The sequence below is a fragment of the Erpetoichthys calabaricus genome, chromosome 16, assembly GCF_900747795.2.
Source record: "Erpetoichthys calabaricus chromosome 16, fErpCal1.3, whole genome shotgun sequence".
Taxonomy (NCBI): Eukaryota; Metazoa; Chordata; class Cladistia; order Polypteriformes; family Polypteridae; genus Erpetoichthys; species Erpetoichthys calabaricus.
Genome location: NC_041409.2, coordinates 33,659,054 through 33,685,794, shown reverse-complemented (window position 1 = coordinate 33,685,794; position 26,741 = coordinate 33,659,054). Strand labels below are relative to the sequence as shown.

Genomic DNA, 26,741 nt, shown 5'->3' with positions numbered 1-26,741 from the left:
TATAGCTGCGATTCTTGAGAGACAATCTACTAGAAATTATTTCAGGGATCCGGGATTCCATGGCACATTGCTGAATGGAAGAATATCTCTCTAAAATTTTTTTTTTTTAAACTTTCTCTTCGAGAAACGGTGCTTTGAATTCTACTTTGCAGATTTAGTTGTTTATTTTTCTTTTTTGATTAAACAAAAACTGTTTAATGAATGACTGATTTGTTAAGGAACACATGGACAACAAGCATAGTTAAAATCACAATTAAACTGCCTGCAAATTCTATTGAATCACAGTAATTATAACAAATAACGCATTTCACTCACTTATATAGCACCTTTACCATGGTCTCAGACGGCCGCACAGATAATCAAGAGGGGTACAATAAAAATGAAAGCACAATAAGAACGAAAAAAATAATAGTTCACAGCCTTGTGTTTGTATATATTTATAAAATTTGGGAAGTAATATATTCTAGTTGATGCCGACATTTAATTTGAAGTAGGTAAAAATAAATATTTGGAAATATTGCAAAGGTAAATGTTTATATACTTATAGTAAACAGCACACCCCCCATTTATTTATTTTATATATATCTTTCTTCATTCGGCTGCTCCCGTTAGGGGTTGTCACAGCGGATCATCTTTTTTATACATATATATATATATGCTGTTCTACAGCACGATTGGAATCGTCCGAGTATTAAAGGTGTAGGTCTATTTTATAAGCATATTTTATAACATTAATGTTAGAGTATACTGTAACTATAATTATTATTATTCTGTATTAGCATTAACATGAATGATTTGTGAAATTAGTGTTAAGTATAAAAAATGAAACTGATTATACAATTCAATGTTTATTTTATTTATACATTATTATACAGTACTGTGCAAAAGTTTTAGGCAGGTGTGAAAAAATGCTGTAAACAAAGAATGCTTTCAAAAATGGAAGTGTTAATCATTTATTTTCATCAATCAACAAAATGCAGTGAATGAACAAAAGAGAAATCTAAATCAAATCAATATTTGGTGTGACCACCCTTTGCCTTCAAAACAGCATCAGTTCTTCTAGGTACACTTGTACACAGTTTTTGAAGGAACTCGGCTGGTAGGTTGTTCCAAACATCTTAGAGAACTAACCACAGATCTTCTGTGGATGTAGGTTTCCTCACATCCTTCTGTCTCTTCATGTAATCCCAGACACACTCGATGATGTTGAGATCAGGGCTCTGTGGGGGCCATACCATCACTTCCAGGACTTCTTGTTCTTCTTTATGCTGAAGATAGTTCTTAATGAATTTGGCTGTATGTTTGGGGTCGTTGTCCTGCTGCAGAATAAATTTGGGGCCAATCATCCCTGATGGTATTGCATGATAGATAAGTATCTGCCTGTATTTCTCAGCATTGACAACACCATTAATCCTGACCAAATCTCCAACTCCATTTGCAGAAATGCAGCCCCAAACGTTCAGGGAACCTCCACCATGCTTCACTGTTGCCTGCAGACACTCATTATTGTACCGCTCTCCAGCCCTTCGCTGAACAAACTGCCTTCTGCTACAGCCAAATATTTCAAATTTTGACTCATCAGTCCAAAGCACCTGCTGCCATTTTTCTGCACCCCAGTTCCTATGTTTTCGTGCATACGTGAGTCGCTTGGCCTTGTTTCCACGTCGAAGGTATGGCTTTTTGGCTGCAACTTTTCCATGAAGACCACTTCTGGCCAGACTTCTCCGGACAGTAGATGGGTGTACCTGGGTCCCACTGGTTTCTGCCAGTTCTGAGCTGATGGCACTGCTGGACATCTTCCGATTTCGAAGGGTAATAAGCTTGGTGTGTCTTTCATCTGCTGCACTAAGTTTCCTTGGCCAACCACTGCGTCTATGATTCTCAGCGTTGCCCGTTTCTTTGTGCTTCTTCAAAAGAGCTTCAACAGCACATCTTGAAACCCCAGTCTGCTTTGAAATCTTTGTCTGGGAGAGACCTTGCTGATGCAGTATAACTACCTTGTGTCTTGTTGCTGTGCTCAATCATGCCATGAAATGAAACTGTCTTCCACAACCTCACCTTGGTAGCAGAGTTTGGTTGTTCCTCACCCAGTTTTAAGCCTCCTACACAGCTGTTTCTGTTTCAGTTAATGATTGTGTTTCAACCTACGTGTGACATTGATGATCATTAGCACCTGTTTGGTATAATTGTTGATCAAACACCTAACTATAATCCTATAAAATCCCTGACTTTGTACAAGTATATCTATAAGAATTGATGCTGGTTTGAAGGCAAAAGGTAGTAACACCAAATATTGATTTGATTTAGATTTTTCTTTCGTTCGCTCACTTTGCATTTTGTAAATTGATAAGAATAAACAACCAATTATATTTCTGAAAGCATTCTTTGTTTACAGCATTTTTTCACACCTGCCTAAAACTTTTGCACAGTACAGTACTGTATGCCTTTGCACGTTTTGCACACATTTAATAAATGTAATAAACTGCAACAAGAATGTTTAAAAAAGTATTCAAAAAATGTGTACGTGAATGTAAATATATCTGCACAAATCGACACGTGAGTAACATTTTTAGAAAGGTCAAAATAAAACGCAAATCGCAAAGCGTCTGTGTGCAGACTCGAACAAGCTTTTTCAGAATACATTAACTGACAAGAGGCTGGGTGGCCCGCCTTTTCTGAGTTTTGGTAGCCAACATGAGCCGTGATTCACCAATTCTTGGTAGCCGACCGAGCCGTCATTGGACAATTCTTGGTAGCCGAAACAGGTTGTGAATGGTCAATTCTTGGTAGCCGATGCAGGCTGCAATTGGCCCGAGCTTTCAATTCTTGGTAGAATCTTGGTAGCAGAACGCGAACGGATTGGTTTTCGCTACCAAGAATTACCTCAGCTCATGGCTGCTCGGGGGTGCCACTGTGCCACCCTATAATCCATAGAACATACCAGAAGCAAAACTGTTCAGACTTAAGGATGCTGTACATATAAAACAAAAAGCCAGGTGAAGTGTCAAGCCTTTAAATCTGCAATAATTTCAATACACACACTCCTATAGAAACAATGTTAAAATAAATAAAAACAATACACCCTTTGTTGAGATGTTCCTGTTGGCAATATCACCATTTTCAATGTTTAGACATGGACACAAAGAAACAAGCATCTGTAGATACTCAAATGTGCTGCTAATATTCATGTTTCAACTCTACACATACCTTGAGCTCTTTTACACGGACTATGGACCCAGATATTCTGAACAGACCCTCAGTTTCCACATGCTGAAGAAGACTTTGACAAGCATCAGCCAGAAAGCTAGAATACAAATGAAAATTCAGATTATGTATGCTATATTCTTAAAATACATTATACTAATATGTGATGTACATCTGTTAAGTTAGCATTAAAAAATATCAAAAGAACAGTTGCAAATCATACCAAGAAGCTGATTGTTTCTTTTCATTGGGTAAATACTGCTTCCAAATAATAGGTTATATTTAAATCAGTTCAATTTCCATATAAACTATTAGTTTCCAATGTATTGATATCAGTTTCTAGACGTTAATCAGTACTCCATTTAGTACCACTAAAGAGGCTATTCAATACAAAGCAGCCAAGGAAAACTACTAAGATTCCTACTTATTCCATCAAAGTCCAATAAACTGTCCATCACTGTTGAGATCACATATAATCCAAGGCACCATTCCAGTATCAAATTGGGGGGAGAAATGACCAACATGCAAAGGCCAGCATTATCTGCCTAGCTGTTTGTATCATGATACTAAGGTTGCAAATAGATTGAAAAGGCCATGTTATTAACGCTGCAGCATTCATTTTTTTCTACAGGTTAATAATGTGCAAGTCTATTGAGCTTTGTTTTTCAAACTTGCCTTTTATATCATGTCGAGTTTTATGAAACTCATTAAATGGTGCAGAATAAATCCTAGCCATAACTCACATATTTACCTTGGTACCAGCATCCAGACTGTTAATGGGAACAAGGTAGGAATCACCCCAAGACAGTTGGCCACACTATTACAGGAAAAACTAACGTCATAACCCACCAAATCCCATACATTGCTACATAAAGTTCCATTGCCACTAGCACCCTTAAGTGATGTGATGCTCAATCTTTTCTTCTTCAATTCATAACAGTGAACATCATGCAAAGCACAAAATCTGTTTTCCAAGAGACAGTGAATGCTTATTTATTTATTTTGCTTAAACACCTGCAACACTTCATTTCTTGTCCTCACACAGAGAAGCTGGTTGGATTCAAACCCAGGGACACAGAGTCAGTAAGCAATAGTTTATCACGCTGGGCTAAAGAACTCCCACCCAAGTGAGTAGGCAGGCCTTTCATTAACTGCAACTGGGAAGGTAACATTTTAAACAGCATGAGGCAAACTCACACTCTCTCTGCCTCATTGCCAACACCCCAGACGTCACAAGCTATACATTACTCAGGGAAAACAACTCACACAAAGAAGCTAGCTTCAAATCTGGGGCTTCCAAATCAACAAGCAGCAGTTTATCCAGATGCATCATAGGAGAACTCCTTTGGTACAGTGGCTAAGGTTACTGTGTGATACAAAAGTCTAGAATTGAAGTCCTGATGCTGCTGCCACTGTCTCAGGAAGGATAAGTGACTAAGGGGTACATTAACATGATGAAAATCCTGAGCAGAAACTGCTAGCTTGCAATACCTACCCTGTAGCTCATAACAAAGGAGAACTTGGATCTTAAGGATTGTGTTATATCAACTGTTCCAGTCTTTAGAGTGGTGTCTAAACCCGACTAAAAAATGAACACCCAAGAACAATATACACAGCTCTAATAAGAAAAACAGGCAGCTTAATTTATACCCGATTGTCATTGATATAGCCAAAAATAAATAAAATTTCAATGAAACTAGCTCTCTTTATTTATATCTGTTTTACAATGGGGATAATGTAAACTGCTGTTTCAATTTTCCACACACATTTCTGCTTTTTAAAATAATAAAAAAAAAAATCCACACCACAAAAACACTGTACACCATATTCTTACATAAACAAGATCTCAGCAGCAGGGCTGATAAAAAGCCATATTCATTGCTAAAATGAAACTGGTGAACACTAAATTGTTGGCACTCACTGAGGTTTTAGAAAGAGTGTGTTGTTATTCAGAAACATGGTTACAATTTGATGAAAACAGTGAAAATACATACTGAGGATACATCTCTGTATACCATGGCAGACATCAATCAGAAAATGCAAGTACATCAATCATACCATGTTGCTCTAAGATGGCTTAATCCCAAGTAGGGTAACGGGAGGGCTGGAGCCTATCCCAACGAGCATTAGGCACAAGGCAGGAACAATTTGCTGGACAGGGCACAAATACATCCATGAATATCCTAATTAAAATAATTATGGGCAGTAATTAAATATGTTATCTGAAAAACATCAAGGCGTACTCGTTTATGTGGCATTGATATTGGGGTGCTTAGATGCTTTGATAAAGATTATGACTTGAGATAATGTGTCCAGCCTGTACCGCAACCTTTACCATGACACACACCCTTACAGGGTCATTATTATTATTAGTAGTAGTTTTTTTTTTTTTTTTGGTCAATAGAGTTGTTGTTGCTTGTACAGAGTACAGTGAAATTCTAACTTCTTTGTGTTAATCACCAGGCAACATATTGCCAATCTCCACTGTCATGATTATTGATTTAGGTGTATACCTAACTTACCTTGAACCAGCTAAACTTTTTCAAGTACAGAAGAAAGAAAACATTTGCTAAAGAAAATACTTTAATAATGAGGAGAGGTCTAATTTGTATTTTTATGAGCTCTTAATAATAAACTATGCACAGTAAACATACAATACAAGTTAATCAGTTATTTGCTGCTACTGGCCATTCTGAAGCACAGTAATAGTTATAACAGTTGGTTGTTACTTGCACTGCCTGAAATTATTTTAAGTTCCAAGATATGTAATTTTATATTTGTGGCAGATTTACAGTATATTTACCAGAGCAGAGCTTATATTGTTATATCATCTCCTGGGTGTTCACTACATGCTTATGCTTCAGTACAAGTGAAACCAAACACAAAAACATTTCATTAAAAAGAAGGGCTAATTATTATTATTACATTATTATTATTATATTTGACAGATGCATTGATCACCCAGCTTACAACATATATACAGGTCTCAGTGTTGTATATTTCAGGTGATCTGCAGAAATTGCCAATTCACATTCTGCATATCTGCTACATTAAAGCCAACTCTACCATGTACATGCCCACTGTTTTTCAATACTCATTTTCAAATCTAAAGTATTGTGTTAATATAATGTACTTGTAAATTGAAAATAAATTTTAGAAAGTAATTTGAAGTTGTGCCTTCTGCATAGATCTTGTGGTTAGTGTCACAAGCATCCTACAAATTTGAAGAACAGTGCCATGAACACTGAATTAGCAGAAAAGGACAGACGACAAAAACCCCGATGGACTGGTAGTATAAACAATGAGCAAGGGATGCTGTAAACAGGACCCATTAGATACAAAACAAACTTAAAAGCTGCCACTAAGATCTCAGTCACACTTTATGTATTTTTTGCTTTATGTATGTATGTATTTATGCTTCATGTATTTCTTTACTATGTTTCTATATCTTTATAGATAATCAGTTTCATACATATGTATAGTCATATCATTATAAAACAAAGAATTTCCTTTAGCCTTGCCTAAAAACAGGTGTAGTTAGGATTATGTAATGAGTATTTTCAGTTTCTAACTTGCTCAGTAACTTTTTGCAGCCTACAGGATGATTTAAAACTTTTCAGCCATCTTTCTTATCTACGTGAATATAAGCTTAGGAATCTCTGACTAGTTATAGTGGTGCAAGTACAATGGTGAGTTTGCCGAGTTTGCTCAAGTATATCTTCTGAAACAATGATTTTAAACACACACACTTACGTTACATACATATACACATATATAAAATTAACCCTTTATGAACAACTTAAGAACATTTATTTTAAATAAATCCAAGACACAGGTAATACTCTATAATCATTTTGATAGGGATTAATGCTAATTGCTTGCTGAGCATACTACTGATTTTAAGTCAACTTATGATTTAAACAAATGATCAATGTAAATCTTATCTGCTGATAATTACTGTTTCAAAAGACTAACAGATGGATGGACAACAAATTACCAGTTAGCTTATAACCTGCCTTACTCATTTGCACCATCTCAAACACACAAGACAAAAGCTAAGAAGATGTGTGTTATAATTCTATCATTTGTCACACTTGATTAACTGGAAATATGAAGTTAGAACAGTGCTAACAAAACTTCTACTGAGTGTCACAAAACAAGATATTGATTTCCAGGTATTTTATTTTTCACTGATGTTCTTACAACAGTTTACATCTGTATAATCAAGAGATAAATAGATTAACCTGAATACCAGCACCAAATCCAGAAGCAAAGCTTAAAGAGTGCTAGAAAATAATTCTTGTTCATATTATTCAACTCACCATGGAACGAAACCATATTCTGTCAATTGGTGAGGTAAACAATGCAGCAATGTTCCAAAGGTTTTTCCCTAAAAAAGGAGGGAAAAAAAAATCATCACATTTTTCTAAAATAAAGTCAAATCATTGAACCTTTAGGATTTCCAGTATACTTCATAAATATTGTGTTTTACTAAGGGCCTAGTAATGGCATGCTGTCAGAAATGCAGTAAAGAAGTTTTGATTTATAGAGAACTTAAGGAATTGTTCAATATAAATTATATTAATGCATCAATTCACTTGGTACTGTTCTGTTCAATATAGTCAGCAAATTTGCCTTTTCAGCATTTAAGGCAGAAATTTACATAGAAGAGCTATCACAATTCAAAATGAATACACAAAGGTAGCAATTTGGTAATAGTAAAAATGATCTGGAAGCTAATTTGAAGAAAATTACATGCATCAGCTGAAGTGAACTTGTATTTTGGGTTAAAAACATGGACATCAGGGCACAATGAAGTATTAAAAGAGGCAGAAAGCAGACATCTATATCTCCTGAATGTGTAGAAATTACTTAGTTATGGCACTGAATGTGTTATTGTTCCCCCTCCAGACTGAAAAAATACAAACATATTATGACTTAAGCAACAAATATTTAACAGGGGCAATTACCCACGTGGGACCATCATCACCTGAGAGATGGACACTTTTCTAAACTGGATATTTTTAGGTGAGGATTACTTTCTTGTCAGGTTAGTTATGGCCTCCACAACGGCGACCTGGCTCCTCTTATTTCACCCATGACAGTGAATACATCATGCTGGAATACTGTAAATACAAGTGACAACCTGAGGTAATAGCCAGGACAAGTTTATTAAGTGCTGGAGATTCAAAATGTTTTTGTATTCTTTTCAATCTGTCATGCTAAACGCACTTTCCTTGATCTTGCTAATTAAATCAATTTTCTGTGTACTCTACGTGGAGCAAATCAGTTCATATTAAAATACAGAATACCGATTTAAACACTTGCCCCATGTGCAGCTTTTCACCTACTGCCGAAATCCACAGGTATGCCACCCAGTAATTCTGATTACCTGCCCAGTAATCCTGAGGGCAGAAGGTGCTGCAAAGACAAGGTAGCATCTAATCTTGAAGCAACTTACATTAATTCTGAAGGAAGCACGCGCCAAGCAGAGTGTCCCTGGTGTTTGTTTACAGTGCAGTGCTGTTGATCATGTTTATGCGTTATGTTAATCCTTAAATGTCACTGCTTCAGTCTAAAACTTACGATAAATTAAATTGCGGGTTGGAAAATGGATGGATGGATGGATGGATATATTCTTCCATGGTGCAAAAAGACATTCTTTACATTATTTATCGCTACTACATTTACTTATTTATCAAAGCCACCACTCTAGAAGGGACCCCCTTCAAACTACTAAAACCAACCCACAACCAATACCACCTACTGATGCAAATTTTATAGATAAAACTCTGAGTGAATGTGGGTGCTTCAAAATGTAAACTGCAAAATTAAAAGCTTGTGTCTGCCTTGATTCCAATGGACTAAAATAGGGAATAAAGTTACCCAGCTTGGGAACATGTGGAAAACAATCTGATAAGCAAACACAGAGTGCAAGGCATTCAACTACATTCTAGAGATTGAACAGAGACGGACGATCAGGATCACAAAATGCTGCCTTTTAGTGGAAAAGCTAAGTGATTGACGCACTTCTTGGGTGGAATACAAGCATTGAATTTTTTTTTTTTTAAATTTTATTGATATCACACAACATTCCATACAAATAGATCAATTTTACAAGAATAGGATCGAAAACAAATCAAGCCCCACCCCTGAGAAAGAGAGCATGGGCAGCAGAATAAAACTTAAACCTAGTAAAAATAAATAAATAGATAAATTGATGTGTCAATATAGATAAATGGAGAAGAAAAAGAAAATGGGGAGAGAATTTGCTTCCTCAGTGCTTTAAAAGCTTATTCTAAAATGTTATCGATTAGATCCTGCCAGGTTTTGGAAAAGTTCTGCACAGATCCTCTAAGTGAGAATTTTATTTTTTCCCAATTTCAAATAATATATAACATCAGTTACCCATTGACTTAAAAAGGGGAGAGTTAGGATTCTTCCAGTTGAGCAAGATAAGTCTATGTGCCAATAGTGTAGTAAAGGCAATCACAGTTTGTTTGACCTTCTCCACTTTAAGTCCATCTGGAAGAACACCAAACACAGCTGTTAATGGGTTAGGAGGGATTGGGACACCTCAAGCATTGAATTTCTAACAAATTAAGGCTCTGTGTATTGAAAGTCAGGAAAATTTGTCACTGAAGTCATGTTTAAGAAGTACTAGTGTTTTTACCTTAGAATGTAGGAGCATATCCAGAGTCACCACATGTAACTCTCTTCATTTATTAAAGATCTAACACTGGCCACTCTGAAGGAGTCTGGGCTAAAATGCTGCAATCACATGAAGGTGAAATAAGGATACAGATGATGAAACGTCCCTTTTGTTTTAAGGCCTAAAAATCTGAAATATCAGGTAATACTAAAGGTACCTCTTTAGTTTCAACATGTCAATTAAGGTTGACGGTCCACCCTTTAAGAGTGAGCAATTGATAGAGCAACTGGTCTGATGTTCGCATTGCTTTGTTTCAGTCAGTGTTTGCAATGGGGTCTTTCTCCATTCACCTTCTCTACTTTCTGCCACAAAAATTTCAGTATGCAAGAACTACTAATAGGTTTTTCTGCAATCTATTTTAAATAATAAAAAACATGTTACATGATACACATCATCATTTTTTTACTTAAGAGTCTGGAAAAAGTACGGTAACAAACATGCTCTTACAGGCACACCACTTTTTTAGTAAACATGGCATTTGGGTCATATTTGTTTAACGTTAGTTTTAAAGATAATGGCAAAGATCTTGCTCCAATCAGGCTGTTAAGGAATATACACCGAGTACATTAATTTTGCTAAAATAAAAATATTGCTCATCATGCTTTCAGATCTCAGTTTGAACTTTAAATTAAACAAAAGGCTTACTATACCATATTTAAAGACATTCAGCAGAGGGAATTTCATTGTTAATTAATAATTGATTCGGAGCTTGAGTGCTAATGGTGTTTTTCTCAATTACAAAGAAATCCCAAGAACCATCTGTTTTCACACTTAGCACCTCACCCTTGAGTTCCCAAGACAGCACTTAGTAGTCCAGTAGGAAATGGAGGCTGGGAATTTACAAATGTAACAAGCATATGCACACACACAAAATAATCCAGGTGTTTCTGCCATAAAATTTAACAAAAATGATTTTAAAATGTAGTTATAAAATTGGCCTTCTTAATGTATTAAATAGAGTCAATATTGTCATGTGTACACAAGACAGTGAAACTCTTAAGTTCTGTATTGAAATAGTTTCAATTATCTTGTAAGTAATGATACTACTACTACAAAGAGCATTGTTTCAATGTTCTAAATCTCTAAACACTGGGAGCACTGATGAGCGAACAATACACAGCAAAAAGCTGTAGATTGACAGATTGATCTTTTGGCATTACTGATTTTTCTACTACTGTGACTTTTGTTAAAATATTTAAAAAATGCATGTAACTGCTTTTCATTTTTAAAACTGGGTGCCTACAATAAAGTAATATTTTGCATGAACAGATACAGTAAATACTCTGAGAAGGAATGCTGTTTTGCACATTGTATCTACTAGATCCAATTACAGCATTTAAAGCCATTACCAAAAACAAAACACACACATGCCAGTCTTGGAAGGCTTCCTTCTGTGTGTATTGGGGACAAAGCCACTATATTTTACAAATCCCAAACTATTGAAATGCAAAACAATGGCAATGGACAAGTTATATTATTATACATTTACATTGTGAATTTCCCATTGGGATTAATAAAGTATCTATCCATCTATCTACTTATTATTACTTGTCCAATGAAATTTACAACATTTTAGATAAAATTGGTTTAATTTCTTTTGTTTTTCAAATTAGAGCATAGACAGTGAGGTGACACTAGCAGGATTTGAGCCCACAACCTCAGGGCTTGAAGTTCAAAGTCAGACCCACAAACAGAAGGATCACATACTGTACAGATCTCTTCAAGTGGTATCTCCAAAGAGATGAGGATTGTGATACTGTACCTGAATGAAGTTTAACAAGTAAGTTTTGTTTCTAAGTGTATGTCAGTATATGGCCTATATCACTTATTTTCTGTATAGCACAGAACACTGCACTGTTACTTTGTAAAAATCAATTGATCTGTTCATTTACATTGTCCTTTTTCTTATTGTGAGTTATCGTTGGGATAACTAAGTAAGGATACTGTATTAATAAAACTTCAGCATTTAATCAATCTTTATAAAAACGCTACATGCTTTTCAATAAAGCAATGTAATTATATATTCACAAAAGACAAAGTTTTGGCCTGTTCCAGTGATTTCATTGTGCTTTTAATAATCTATAATAATATTGACTGCTGTTTTATTCTGTTAAAAATCAAATTTTTTAAATATAGTCGTAAATACAGTAGTATCAGTGTTTGAATTTGTTTTAGCCGAATTTATAAAACATCTAGCGATGACTGTTATTTTAGTTGGCCATATAAATAAATTCATTACATGTAAACAAGTGCTGCATATCTTGAGTTGGATAGGAGAATCAGAAACTGGATGGATGAAATGAAACTAACTCAGTTGGTTTAATAGTGGATGTGAGTGTGCGACACCGAAAACACTTTAGTTAACAAAGTACGTCACAGTGCACAATTAAATGTGGGGAAGCTGAAGGTGTGCACAGAACGTTTAGTCCGGGAATAAAGCAGTAACAAAAGCATTTATTTCAGTAAAATTGAACTCAGTATAAAAAGAAACTACTTCTTGTAGTAAAACTCTAAACAAAAACTAAGCAAAATGACACCTTTTATTGGCTAACTAAAAAGATTACAATATGCAAGCTTTCGAGGCAACTCAGGCAAGATGTAAACACCCTAGTACTATAAACAAAAACTGAAAGGTATTTTTTTTGACATGACAAATGCGTTTTGAGAATTTTAAAAAATACAAATATCCGATTACACAATTTTACGATAAAATAATGAAGTAAATCCACTATACTGTATTCATAGCCACCGATAAGCCACTAATGCTGAAAAAACGCATTAAATACAAATGCATTAACGCGTCTATAAGGTACCGAATACTGTAGAGATGACGGGAGGCTGAAGGTAAGATCACTTAAACACGAGTCACTTTGTTAGCCTCTTCTACCGGAGGAATGAGAAACATGCAAAAGTCTGCACAAAATATATATTCAGACTTTCAATTGATATATGCATATCCGGATAATGTTTTCCCCAGTTAAGATTCCTAATATTTGAGAACTCGCTAATTTTACTCTCCAACGTCGACGTGTTTGGCATTAAAGAAATTCCGTTCTAAACAGACAGCATCGAGGACGGCCTGTTTAATAGTCAGACATTTTAAAAGAATAGAAAGTGAAGTGGGCCAAGCTCTGGACAATAGCTTTTTGTGCGACAGTAAAGACAGCAGCTGTCGCGTCTCACAAAGGGTCTGCAGAATTTAACAACAAGGAGGTCTGACTGCGCTCCGCTCAGTTACTCACCCCTTCGCTAGCCGTTGTCTTGTTAGCGCTGCTCCGGACTTTTCCACAGTTTTTCACTTTAATCCCATAGGTCCGCAGGTACTGGATTATGGCCAAAGATATGACACATTTGTCAGACACTTTCTTCATTCTCTAAACCCTGCTCTAATGCTATGCTAACTGATAGATGGTAACTTTACACCCCGATTAATCCGCACTGCCAGCGCTTCCTACTGTAGCGTCTTCCAGCCTTCTCTCGTCTCCCGTAGACATTCACTGATTCGAACTTCACAACCTGTCTTCTATACACATCTCTACTTTCCACTCGTTTACTTTCCCAGCCCTTTCTCGCAAACAGATTTTATCATAGAAACATTCTAAAACCAACAAGCGACATGACGACGTCGTCAAACGTTGGCGGCCACCTCAGTCCTGTCTTCTGATTGGCCAGTAGCTGTTCAAATGTCTCAGGCCCCAAGGAGGTGGCCATAGAGCGCCTGATGTGATGTGTTTAAAAAAAACAAAACGGATCCTTTACATTTGTAGGCGTGGTTTGATGATAAATTTGGCCCCTAAACATTCAGTTACAAATCACCTTTTTACCACAGTGTAATATTAGCCATTAAAAATATTTAATTAATATTTGATGACTGTGATATCTGAACAAAAGTTAAATTCCTACATAGGCCTATGTGATTTTGCACTCATCTGATTGTTACATTTATTACAATATCAAAAATAAAGTTTTGGCCCTTTTTCCTGCTTTATACCTGTCCCTGATTTACTACTTGCACTAACTGAGCTACCCATCTAAGACAAGTTGAAATCAAAAGTAATCAGCGTAGACCTCAGTGTTAATGTTGTCAGTGCACTATGCCATCCATATTTCTCTGTGATATGTCGTTTGGTATGGGATTTGTAAAACCAGTGCTAATGTTTGCGATGCACTATTTGTTGGAATGACAGAGACACAGATACTTATTATTTTATTAGGGTTGATAGCTCTTCTAACCATCTAAAAATAAGTTGAAATCAAAGTAATCAGTGTTCATTTTTGTGATGTGCCATCTGTTGGAATGACATTTGATTTTTTTTTTTAAATTTGATATACATTATTAATCCCTGAGGTGGCACGGCAGGGTCAGCCACCATTGTACAGTGTCCCAAATGCAATGAATTTTATTACTGCAAATGCTTGTGATGTGCCATCTGTTGAAATATTAGAGACACGATAACCAGATGGATACACAGACACACAGGCACTTATCATTTTACTGTGTCCTGTTATAAAAAGACAGAAGAAGGTGCGCCGGGGGTTCTGAAGTTCCTTGTCCTTTCCCCCTGTTTTTCCCTTTGCTACCTGCTTGATCCTCACAGAGAGGTGGCGGAACTGTGACACTATAGAGTATATATATATATATATATATATATATATATATATATATATATAGATATAGATATAGATATAGATATATATACTGTATACTAGCTGTGCTACACATCTAAGACAGGCTGAAATCTGAGTAATTAATGTAAACCTCAATGTTAACATCCACAATGCACCATGTAATGTATATATGTCTGGTCAGCAACCTTTGTAAAGGCCACGTCTCTGTAATGGACTCGCATCTGGAAACATCTTCATTAACTTTCAATGTGTCTGTCTGTCTGGTGCCCCAAACCTTTATCTGGTATTGTGTCTTATGTTATATATTATTATTATTATTATTATAGGACAGACGGCAGATAGTCCTGTTTCACTTTCTGCATGGCATTTGCACATTTTCTTTGCAGTTGTGGGATTTGTCCCTCATTCCAAGGACATCGAGTTTAGGTTGCTTGGTGGCTCTAAACTGGCCCATTTTGGCACTGGGGCAGGCTTTCTGTTTCAGATTAATAAACTGACTTTATCTGGGTAAAAAGGCAAATCAGGGCATAACAAAGTACTCCAACCATAATGTCAATGTCCTTATTCTCATCTGTAGGTGACATACATTTTGAGATTTTCTAGGTCAAAAAAAGATGTGGCAATGTGATGCTTGTTGATTGTCTCATGAAGTACTCTGGACATGTGACAGAAAATACAGACCATACAAACCTATATGCCATGTGTGTATGTGTGTATACAGTATATGAAGATATATCTGTGTATATAAATATATATCAAGTACAGAAATATACATTACATATTTACTGTGTATACTGATGAAAAAAGAAGCTAGTTTATATTTTCAGTACACTGAAAATATAAATTTTCAGTCATCCATTAACTTAAGCCTCTAAATGCATACATACACTATTTGTATATGTACAGTATATACGTAGATAGATAGATAGATAGATAGATAGATAGATAGATAGATAGATAGATAGATAGATAGATAGATAGATAGATAGATAGATAGATAGATAGATAGATAGATAGATAGATAGGAAAGGCACTATATGAGATAGATTAGGCACTATATACTGCAATAGGGCGGCATGGTGATGCAATGGTAGCGTTACTTCCTTGCAGTAAGGAGGCCAGTGTTCAGTTCTCCCCATGTTTGCATCGGCGTCATCCGGGTCCAGAGACATGCAGGTTAGATAGAGTGGCAACACTAAGTTGGCCCTGGTGTGAGTGTGTGTTTGCCTTGTGTTTATTTCTGTTTTGCTCCCTATGTTGGCTGGGTTAGCCTACACAGCCTTATTCAGGGCTAAGCAGGTTAGAAAATGACTGACAGACCATATAATAAATAGATAGGAAAGTGACTATAAAATAGATAAATGGGTATGAGACACTATATGATAGGAAGATACAGTATGATAGATAGATAGATAGATAGATAGATAGATAGATAGATAGATAGATAGATAGATAGCGGATTAAGGGGGTTCAGTTGGCTGGATGATTTACTTAGCCTCGTTTCTTTCTGAGAGGCCCAGGACGCACCTGAGTACACTGGTAGCCACGCCCCGCCAGGCCAGAGGCCAATTAAAGCAAAGCAAAAAAAAATTGCTATGGAAACCACGGGAACTGATCAATTTTTCAGAGCTGCCCTGTGCTCCTCCCGACTGACAGCATCCATCCGCCATCCTGCCAGCTGCTCTTCTTCAGCTGTGGGGATCCGGCAGGGAGCAGACGACTTCGTTTTTCATACAGCAGGTAAAATGAACGTTTGCCTTTGTATGACATGGTGCTACCCGTGAAGGAGAAAACCGTTATGTCAGGAGACGCGTCCCTTTGTTAACAGACGCAGACACATACACACCTTATATTTCGTTAGTATGTTAGAGTGTGCGTTTCAATTAAACGATCTGATGTTAAACGGTAAGGAAGAAATGCTGCTGGGAATGTGTTGAGGTGCAGACGAGCGTCACTCCTTTCGTCCATGGCTGCTGCTGCCAAGATGCGGAAGATCAGATTTCTACTATACGCATTACGAAAGACAATCGATTGTTTACCTTAACCGGATGTTGCCTGAAATGAGCAAAATACGAATCTTGAAAATGGGCTGTCTTATTTATTTGATGTCAATCCATTTTTTTCTTTTTTATTCGCAGTGCTTATGTAACATCAATTTTTATGTGACGGTCACCGAAGGCTTTATGGGTTTGCTCTGTATTTGAGATTTTTCTTATTCTTTTCATTTAGAATATATGTAAGCCCGTCTATCTATCTATCTATCTATCTATCTATCTATCTATCTATCTATCTATCTATCTAATCGCATTTATTAAATGATCTGAATTTGTGCGTCAGAAGAGGAGGTCCAGTCCCACCTCTGAACCTGACATTTTCCTTCTTCTGTTTTACGCCTTATTTTCACATTCTTAGCAGAGGTTTTACATGCTGGCGAATTTTAACATCCTGGCCGTTATGCATTATTGCAAGTCAAATATGGCCCAGCATTCGTGAGTTTGTCCGCGGTTGGTTGCCGCCGGTGCCCAGCCCTCTAGAGGTAGACCCCACACCAGCGCTCCGCGACCCTCAACCTGGATAAGCGGGTAAGGAAATGACCGCCTGGATGAGTGGAGATATGGTGCGAACATCAACCCATTCGGCACCTGAGCATGAAGGTGTGCGAGCGGCTTTGGGAAATGGACTCCGTTTAGTCTGTTTAGTAGAAAGCCAGTAAACGAGGCCCCGTCAGGTCTGCTTTCGAAGTCTCATGACGATTCTGTTTATTTTCTGTTTTGTTGCCTACGTTTGCAGAGCGCCTTGTTATGCAAATTCCAAAGGCCTTTAAAATTATTTATTTATTTTGTTTTACAAAGAAAAGACTGATTCGATTTGGAGCTGCCCTCTCAGTTGCTCAGTCCATATTCCTTAATACTGCGTGGAGTTAGCCGGTTCTGATCATGGAAAGGTAGACAATTTTATTTCCTCCAGCCCTCTGCCCATCTCCCATGACATGTTTTGTTATTAAACATTTGATAACAATGAACACTCTTTTTCCTGATTTGTTGCACATATGGTATCCACCTTGTGTAAGTGGAATTTCTTGATCATGTCTGTTATAAAGCACTCTTTATAATAATATTTGCATTGAAGTGCACTCGTGAGTTGCTTTTATATATAGCTGAAATGCCAGGTGTTGCCCGTTTATATTTGCAGAATGGGTTAAGTAAAGGGAGTAAAGGTTTATGTATTTTTTAAATGGTGACCCTGTTGATTATTGCTAGCTGTCCCAGACGTCACCCACACTGCCAGTCTATCAAGGTCTCGTGAGTTGGGAATTTGTTCTTTTTTGGGGTCCGATTGGATTCCAGAATTGTGTTAACTCCCTTGCTGGGTTGTAACTGTGAACACTGTCATGTCTGACTCGTCCTCATACTTCAAGGTGGACAGTTCATAGAGCTTAAATTACAAGAAAAGCTGACAAACCCTTTGCTTCTCCTTTGTGTTGTGCTGCACTTCCACTCTCGATCAAAGTTCACCCAACACCCCCTGCAAAAGTACTCGACACTCCATTTTACATAACAGAAGATAGAAGGCATTGCCAGGGTAAGTCACGTTAAGCTCTGCTCATTTTGTCTGCTAGTCTGGCTTTATTCTGTTTGAGTGTTATACTTCTCTAAGCCAGCAGGTGGCACTGGTTTGCAAACTGTAGCACACAGGAAAACAAAAAACAAATACTGAGGGTCCAAATTTTGGGTACCAAAGTAGACTATCTTGTCCATATGTTGACATACTGGGGCTTATTTAGGGACACCAGTTACCCGACCTTGTCGTCTTTGGGCATGTAGGAGGGAAAACACAACTGTGGCACAGACAAGGACTGGGCATGGGAGTCAACCAAAGAGCCTGCACTGCCGACTATGCTAAATGTGATGCAATTAAAATCAATTTAAAAACTGCATTGTGAGTGTTGGCAGCGCCCAGACAACCAAAACACAAACTCTTTGAAAGAGTTGCCAGCCCAGCCACTGGGGATACCTTTTAAACAGCCTTGTCACAAGTACTGACACCAAATGAGAAGTGACATCAACGGGGAGTTGAGAGAGAAGATCAGAGTCAAGTGGGCTGAGGTCAAAACTAAAACTAACCAAAAGAATCTTACAACCAAAGCCCAACACATAAAAGAATCTTAAAATTTTAGAGATTTCTAAATATTGACTACTTTACAGACATTTGTTTTTATATCCAGAAACCTGGAAAAGGTGGATGGCATATCACGATTTTATAACAGAGAGGTCACCTGTTGCGTCTTCCATCGTACCACCAAGCATTGTTCCCGGCAACAAACAGCTCAAAATAGTGGCACCCTGTAGGAAATAAAGCATAAAAGTTGTAACAATCCCCTCCATCTCCTCCAGGAGGCGCCACAGGCTCATTCCTCCATGTTTGGCTTAGAGGTGCCTCTGGGGGTCTTTTCTGCACCCTGCTATCAGGTGATGCAGTACTTCCTCCTGGCATCTCAGACTGAATATCTGTACACTTTAATTTGCTGTTTCTGCACAATATCAGTTTTTTCTTTACCCCTCTATTGATTGATTGTATTGTCTGTTCCGTGACTCTGGATCTTTGTTTTTTATTTTTCTGCTGCTGTATGAGTGTAAATTTCCCCATGAGATTAATAAAGTTTATCTAATCGTATCGTATCGTAATGGGAGGCAACACTGGACTGATGTCCCAGACAGGATGGATGTTCCCAGAAGGGACTACGAAAAGGATGGATGACAGAGACAGCCCTCCACTCTTGGGGGCTACATTTCTGGGCCGGTGCTCCCATGAACACACCTGCAAGGCGTACTGATCCCGTGGGTACTGCCAGGGAGAGCGGCAGGGAATGGTGGTCCCTAATTTGGGGGGCTTCTGCCAGACCCATAATTGCTTCATTCGTGTGATATTCTGGCCCTGGAAGTACTCTGGCCCCCCTGGCTCCCCTATCTCAATCTGGGATTTGGAGTCAGGAGGAGGTGGTGAGGCCTTGCCTGGAAGAGACAGAGAGAAAGAGTAATGTGTTTTTGATGAAACTCTGTAAAGATATTGTTAAACGTTTGAGATTACTGGAACCCGTGACTAATGTTGGTGCTGTTGTGTCAAGGCTTTAGGGTCCCATATTGAAAGTTAAGTTATGCAGTATGTCTTCACTGGTCCAGTTGTCACCCACGTTTCTCTTTATAACTCAGTTCCATCTTCAGCATATTATTTGAAACAGGCTGTTCAGTAGTGTGGAAGGTCCTCATGGACTCTTGGTTGCACTATGTGGTATTCATTTATATGTTGTGGTTAGTGGTGAACTGACCTTCCCTGACCTTCTTTGTTATGGTTCTCTTTTATAATACCCTTTGGTCGTGTGACTGGAAGGGATGGCCTCACCAGGTTTGGAGGAATCCCTGGGACTCGTGGTCCCCTTATGGGGCACACTTTTCTAGTTCCTCTTATAAAAAAGACAGAAGAAAGTGCTCCAGCGGCTTCTGAAGTTCCTTGTCCTTTGCCCCTGGTTTCATATTTGCTACCTACGTGTTCCTCACAGAGAGGCGTTGAGACTGTGACACTTTATATACACACTAGCTGTGCTACACATCTAAGACAGGTGATTAATGTAGACCTCAACGTTCACGACTGCAGTGGACCATGTAATGCGTATGTCTCTGTTATATGCCATTTGGTATGGGATTCGTAAAAGCAGTGTTAATGTTTGTGGTGTGCCATCTGTTAGAATGACAGAGACATAGAAACTAGAAAGACGTACAGACAGGCACACAGACACTTATCCTTTTATTGAGGAGGATGTATTTATATAGTGTTGGAAGAGTACTGCCCTGGGTACTTGACAAATGTGTGTGAACCCCACCCTGGCCAGTGTCCATGTGGAGCCTGTGTGCTCACCACTTCTCTGTGTGGCTTTCTGCCATATCCTAAAAGATGTGCATGTTAGGCTGACTGGCCTCTCTTAGCCAGCCAAGTACAAGTCAACACGTGTGTCTGAATTACTGCTGGATCGGTGCTACAGTTTTGACTTTCAGGCCTCATTGCTGGTGCCAAAACCGTTCCAAAGCAAATAACAGAAAACTCCAACCCCCTAACGTCTTCCTCTAGTCTCCCTGGGGCACTGCACAATTGCTTGGCCCCCTTGTGTGTTGCGCTGCACACCAATTCCCTTTTGATATCTGTGTAGTCCCAATTGTGTTGAAGCAATTAGGGTCCCCTGAGAAGTCCTGATTGTGTAAAAGCAATAATTGGCGGGGGTCCTGTAGAATCCTGATTGTGTTGAACCAATAAGAAGGGGGTCCCCCATAAAGTTCCAATCACGTCAAACCATAAGGGTCGCCCGTGAAGTCCTGATTGCATCAAAGCAGTGGGGGGTTGTCGCCCATGAAGTTTCAATCATGTTAAAGCATGTCATTTCATTTTGTGAAGTCTATGAAACAGACGTTTTTCCTCAATTACAATAGCGAGTGTCACGTGGAGGGGGTGATGGGATTGAAAGGAAATCTGATGTCAACTTCCAGTTCAGAAAATTCTGAAATGCTGGCACCGTACTGTTTAAAAATGTGCTTTTTAACTGCGCAACCCTACTCTGAATGAGCGTGTAGAGAGACGCAGTGGCGCTTTGGCCAAGCAGTATTCCTGTCTTTCATTTGCCCTGTTTTAAAGGAATGCATGGATGGATGTAAGATTCACATATCAGGTTCCTAAATCCTCTAGTTGTAGTAATTCAAAGGAATGGAAGAGAGGAGAACAGAATATGTTTGTGCAGATCCTAAAGAAAATTTGACCTCTGGCATCCACGTTCTTCAACATCATACAATTCTTTGTCAAGTTTGCAAATATTAACATTGTGACCACTAGGGGGAGCAACAACATCCCAAACCTCAGACATAACTTCACCAACACAGTCACGGGTTCAAATACAATTGTTTAATGTTCACCTTTTACAGCACAAGTCAAATAGAACTGACGTTTATCATTCCTTATACTCCTTCCACACCTCCCAGCAAGCGTTGTCACCTCTTCCGCCTGACTCTGACCCCTTGGGTGAAGTGAAGTACCTCCGGCTTTATCACACTGCATCCAGGAAACACTTCCGGGTCAGGCAGAAGCTCCCCATGACAGGACAGATCCTGCTAGCAGCAAAAAAGGACCCCAACAGGGCTGCCCACCAAAACTACAACTCCCATGCAGTCCTGCGGGTGACTGAAAGGGATAAGTGTCAGAGGGATGTCACCATCCAGGGTACTGGGGAAACAAATGGCCCTGGGAAGCAGACTCCCCCTGTCCATCCATTTTAATGGGAAAGGTCCCACTAACCAGCCTGGTCGGGATGCCCGTCCACACGCAGTCTTCCTTTAAAAAAGCCTTGCGGCCATCCATCCTGGATGGGATGCTCTGTTACAACATATTTGTGTTTCTTACTGAAAATAACAAAGACTGTGTCCAGAATATGTTGTGTCCCCTTATTATTAAAATACGCCACCTTTGGATTTTACATACAACTGCAAATGATTTGGAAAGCCTTTAGTGAGATTGGTTTTCATTTTATGCAAAACGATTGCAAATGAAGAGTTACAAATGAATCACACCAGGTGCTCTGCCATTACTCCGGTGCGACTGTGTGTGTCTTTGATTTCCTGTCGCAGTAGAGGATTCAAATAGACATTTCAGTGTGCAAACTGTAGCTAACAGGAACAAAAAAAAAAAAAACACGGGGACCCCCAGGGTCCAAACCTTGGGTTCCAAAGTAGACTGTCTTCTCCATACAGTATGGTTACACACTGGGGTTTATTTAGGGACACCAGTTAATCCGACCTGGCCATTTTTGGGGGGTGAACACAACTGACGAGGATAGATGAGGACAGACTTCCTCCTCACGAGTTTCCTGACAACACTCTTGGACGAATTATTGAGTGGGAGATGGCGGTGGTAGGCTGAAACTGAAAAGGTTCATCTTGCATCCTTCTACCGTTCCATTCTGTCATTCGTTCATTTTGTATTCTGGCACACAAACGAGGCCATTCACTTTCTTGTATGTGGTGGTTAACTGGCATTAGCCCTTTACTGCCAGCTTCTGCTAATGTAGTAAGGGAAGGGTGGATAAAACAATGGAATAATCAACATTCATCCATGCTGGGTCAGGCAAAGTGATCTTTTTATTTACTGGGTACTAGCCCTGTGAGTAATTCCACATTTTGAACACTCTTCCATGCCAACTCTGCATAAGTATGGTGGCACAGGGTCTGAATTCTATGTCTCGTCATTGTCTGCAGAGCATGTGCCCCACCTTCCTGTGTCTGCCTGGGTTTCTTCTCATGCGTCACAGGTGGTCATACCCTGGCTGATTTTCTGGCCTTTTACGACACTGGGAATTCAGGTGGCCAATCGCATGCAGTCATTCCTTGCTACTAATAGGATATGATTTTATGGACTAATGTCTTGAGGTTGCTTGGCGAGACCATGGAGAAAATCTCCTGAGAAGAGTGCCGGGATATTCTGCTGTTTCTCCAAAAGCCAGCCTCTGTCATGCCATGGCAGTGTGAAAGTGCCCATGGCATAGGTACATTAGAACGTTAGAACACTCTGGACAAGAACAGGCCATTCAGCCCAACAAAGTTCGCCAGTCCCATCCACTTATTTCTTCCAAAAAAACATCAAGTCGAGTTTTGAAAGTCTCTAAGGTCTTACTGTCTACCATCCTTCTTATTCCAAGTGTCTGTCGTTCTTTGTGTAAAGAAAAACTTCCTAATGTTTGTGTGAAATTTACCCTTAACAAGTTTGCAACTGTGTCCCTGTGTTCTTGATGAACTCATTTCAAAATAACTGTCTCGACCCACTGGACTAATTCCCTTCATAATTTTAAACACTTCAATCACGCTTGCATGTCTGTCATTAATGTAGAAAGCCAAAGCACATGCTGCCCGGATTACAAATGCATGGCTGGCATAAGCAGTCCTGACCGCGTGGCACATTATGAAGTGCAAAATTTGGCAATTGAGCAGCTGAAGGCCTGCCTAATGGATGGAGGGGGAAACGTCTGCTGTCTCCATTTAAGCAACTTGTGTCCTCAGCGCCCAAATCCTTCATACATGTTGTTAAAAGAAATGGTGACGTGGCACAGTGGGAAACTCTTGATTGTCCAAAATATTTTGGAGCAGGATCATCACATTTGACATGAGTGTGTATGTTAAAAAAAAAAATGGTAAAACCATCAAATACTGCGTCACTGTAGTGCTTTCAATAGTGCAGGGTGGATAGAATTTCCAAACCACTCCTTTTTGTTTTTATGAGCATTTTCCATACTGTCCCACTTTTTTTGAACCTGCGGTTGTACAATCCATACAGTAATAAAGTCTGTGTATTCCAAAGAAAGGGCAAAGAATCAACTGTCTTTCCTTTCTGAGTTCAGAGAGTCATCTTGGAACAAAGGGACACCCAGAATGGATAAGAATGACTGACCATTCAGTAGCCTTACAGCCATTGTCTGAGCATTGCAATGACTACAGTGGTATGACCGGCTGGCTTTACCTTTTTCTTACAGATTTCCTTCACTATGGGCTCCCTCACTGGTCTTCATCGTGGCCTCCTGCTTATCATAGCAAGTGGATGGGCGCTGGTGTCCAGTCACAGCATACGTTCCCCAGACCAAGTATCTGAGGCTGATATTCAGCGACTGCTGCATGGAGTCATGGAACAGCTGGGTATAGCTCGGCCCAGGGTGGAGTACCCCGCTCATCAGGCTACGAATCTTGTTGGACCACAGAGCATTGAAGGTAATTCTATTATCTTGAACAAAAACTGTCACCATTCCTATGGTTGAGGGACACACTTCTCTTGTTTGAAAGTCATTGCCTTTCGAGAGTATATACTGGTATTCTAGAGAATGAACTTTAACACAGTTTGATGAGAGCAGGCCATTAAGCGCAACAAACCCACCAATCACATTTCCGCTAGATTCTCCAAAATCAAGAGCTGCAGGTCCCCTCAGTCAAACGACTTGGTCACTTATTCCATATGTCTGAGGTTCTCTCTGTGCACAAAACCTTTCTAACACACTTCCACATGTTCTTGTTGAAGATTTTTTTTTTTAAAGCCACAGCCTGGATCCACCATACTAATTCATTCCTTTCATAATTTGAAACAAATTGCCAAAGCTAAATTGGCCAAGGCGTGTGTGTGTGTGTTCACCCTGCGATACACTGGTACCATGTCCAGAGTTTGTTCCTGTCTTACACTCTGTGCTTGCTGGGATAGGCTCCAGCACCCCCTGTGCGGTGCTACAATATTCAGAATGGCAACAAATGATATCTTTAGGACATTACATTTAAACATTTTCTATTGTAGAAACTTGTTGGCAATACTAAAATGTACATTTACTGCGCCACTAACTGTGCTACCCATCTAAGAGGAGCTGAAATCTAAATGGTCAACATAGACCTCAGTGGTAAACCTAGAAGTGCACCATTGACACATACAATGTATTTTATTACTACCAATGTTTGTGATGTGCCATCTGTTGGAATGACAAGATACATAGCAACCAATATATACACAGATACAGAGATACACAGATGCTTAGGTGGATTTTAATGACAGCACGACTATCATAAAATCAAAAGGAACACACATAGAGTTCACAAACACAGGCTTGTAAGATGCTGGCTACCTGGTTGCAATGATTTCTGTAAACCAGTAGATGTCAAAGCTGAGAAGCTTTTAGCAAATTTAGAGAGAAGCTTGATGGGGCTTCATCCTCCCATCACTAGCTTCCCCTAGTGGTACTAATGCGGCATTCCATTTGAAATGGGAAGTTGGAATTTTCAACTCGAACGGCCCCCTTAAGTAGGATTTGCAACTTGGGAACTCGGGGCTGGTCGATCTGTCAAGTCCGAGTTTGTCTGACTTCAGGTCATGACGTCAATCCAAAATGGCGACGTGCACCTCAAAGTTTAGCGAAAGCTAATAATAACTCTTTGCATTTATATAGCACTTTTCTCACTACTTAAAGCGCTCAGCAATTGCAGGTTAAGGGCCTTGCTCAAGGGCCCAACAGAGTCCCTATTGGCATTTACGGGATTCGAATCAGCAACCTTCCGATTGCCAGTGCAGATCTCTAGCCTCAGAGCCACCACTCCACCTGTCGTATTGTACTGTTTAGTAGCACTTTAGTCTATTTGTGTCTCTTAAATCAGCCGCACACACAGAGCTGTCCACCTGTGGACATGTTGCTATGCTGTTTGGATACACAAAATACTGAGTAAGGTGTTATCAGCTGCTATTTATCCTGATGCAGCAAGCACAACAAAGGTTTTTCTGGATGTGTCTATATTGGTTTTCCGACTATTTTACTGGAACACGGTCAACTCGGGTCTGAACTCATTCCCAGCTCGAACTTCTGAGGTAAATGGAATTCAGCATTAATGTTCCTGCTTGTTCCCCATACCACTGTGATATACTGGGAGTTCCCCACTAGCTGTTCCATCCAGTAGCCTCATGAGTTTGGCACACGCTGCCCACTAGTGGACAAAAGGGCACATTAGTGTTACCGATAACATTTTATTTCCCTCTGTCTTGTGTTTTGTTTGAGCCAAGTCTGTAGTGTTGATGTGCTTATCCATCATCATTAGGACCTAACTGTTACACAAATGTCAAGATTCTATACCACCCTGGTGCTGGCATTAGTCCATGGAAACAGAGCTCTCTGTGTGTCACCGTACTCTGTCACAGACTGGTGCCTGGTCCAGTGTTGGTTCCTGCCCTGTGCTGCCCAAAGCTGCTGAAATCAATGATAGTTCCAAGAACTCCCAAATAGTGCTAAAGGGTATGGAAATGAAATGATGATAAGTTGGGTGGCAGGATGTTTCCAAAGCCAAACTGGAATATGGGAGAATTTGGAGTGGCAGATGTTCACAGTGGTCAACATTTTGAAAAAAAAAGCTGCCCTATCCTATTAGTACATTACAGGTGGGGTACGTGGTGCTAAAAATTAACATCCTCAGAATGTTTTGGGGGGGGGGTGGGGGGGAGGTTAACTGGAACCACCCTGGTAAAATCCTGTTGTCATTTCACTTTAAACATAAAGCTGTGCCTGTACAAAAATGATTCCTGTGAACGCACCCACTGACTTGAAACCCCGATTTTATTTTCGGCAATACAAGGAGGAAGTGATTTATCTAGA

At 39.2% G+C, this 26,741-nt stretch overlaps 2 protein-coding genes across 3 annotated transcripts in view; one reads left to right on the top strand and one right to left on the bottom strand.

Annotated features, from left to right (window-relative positions):
* arhgap11a (Rho GTPase activating protein 11A) overlaps positions 1-13,602 on the bottom strand; it is a 41,451-nt gene extending 27,849 nt beyond the window's left edge. For both annotated transcript variants that reach the window (XM_028821451.2, XM_028821452.2), the window contains exons 1-3: positions 13,159-13,602; positions 7,527-7,594; positions 3,208-3,304 (exon numbers count right to left, since the gene is read on the bottom strand). In XM_028821451.2, the coding sequence (XP_028677284.2) occupies positions 3,208-3,304; positions 7,527-7,594; positions 13,159-13,287 (294 nt within the window). In that variant the 5' untranslated portion in view covers positions 13,288-13,602. The remainder of the gene's footprint in view (positions 1-3,207; positions 3,305-7,526; positions 7,595-13,158) is intronic.
* A 2,536-nt stretch (positions 13,603-16,138) lies between these two features.
* LOC114666980 (neuroendocrine protein 7B2) overlaps positions 16,139-26,741 on the top strand; it is a 68,713-nt gene continuing 58,110 nt past the window's right edge. Inside the window, exons 1-2 of the mRNA XM_028822037.2 lie at positions 16,139-16,285; positions 24,105-24,336. Coding sequence (XP_028677870.1) covers positions 24,117-24,336 — 220 coding nt within the window. The 5' untranslated portion in view covers positions 16,139-16,285; positions 24,105-24,116. The remainder of the gene's footprint in view (positions 16,286-24,104; positions 24,337-26,741) is intronic.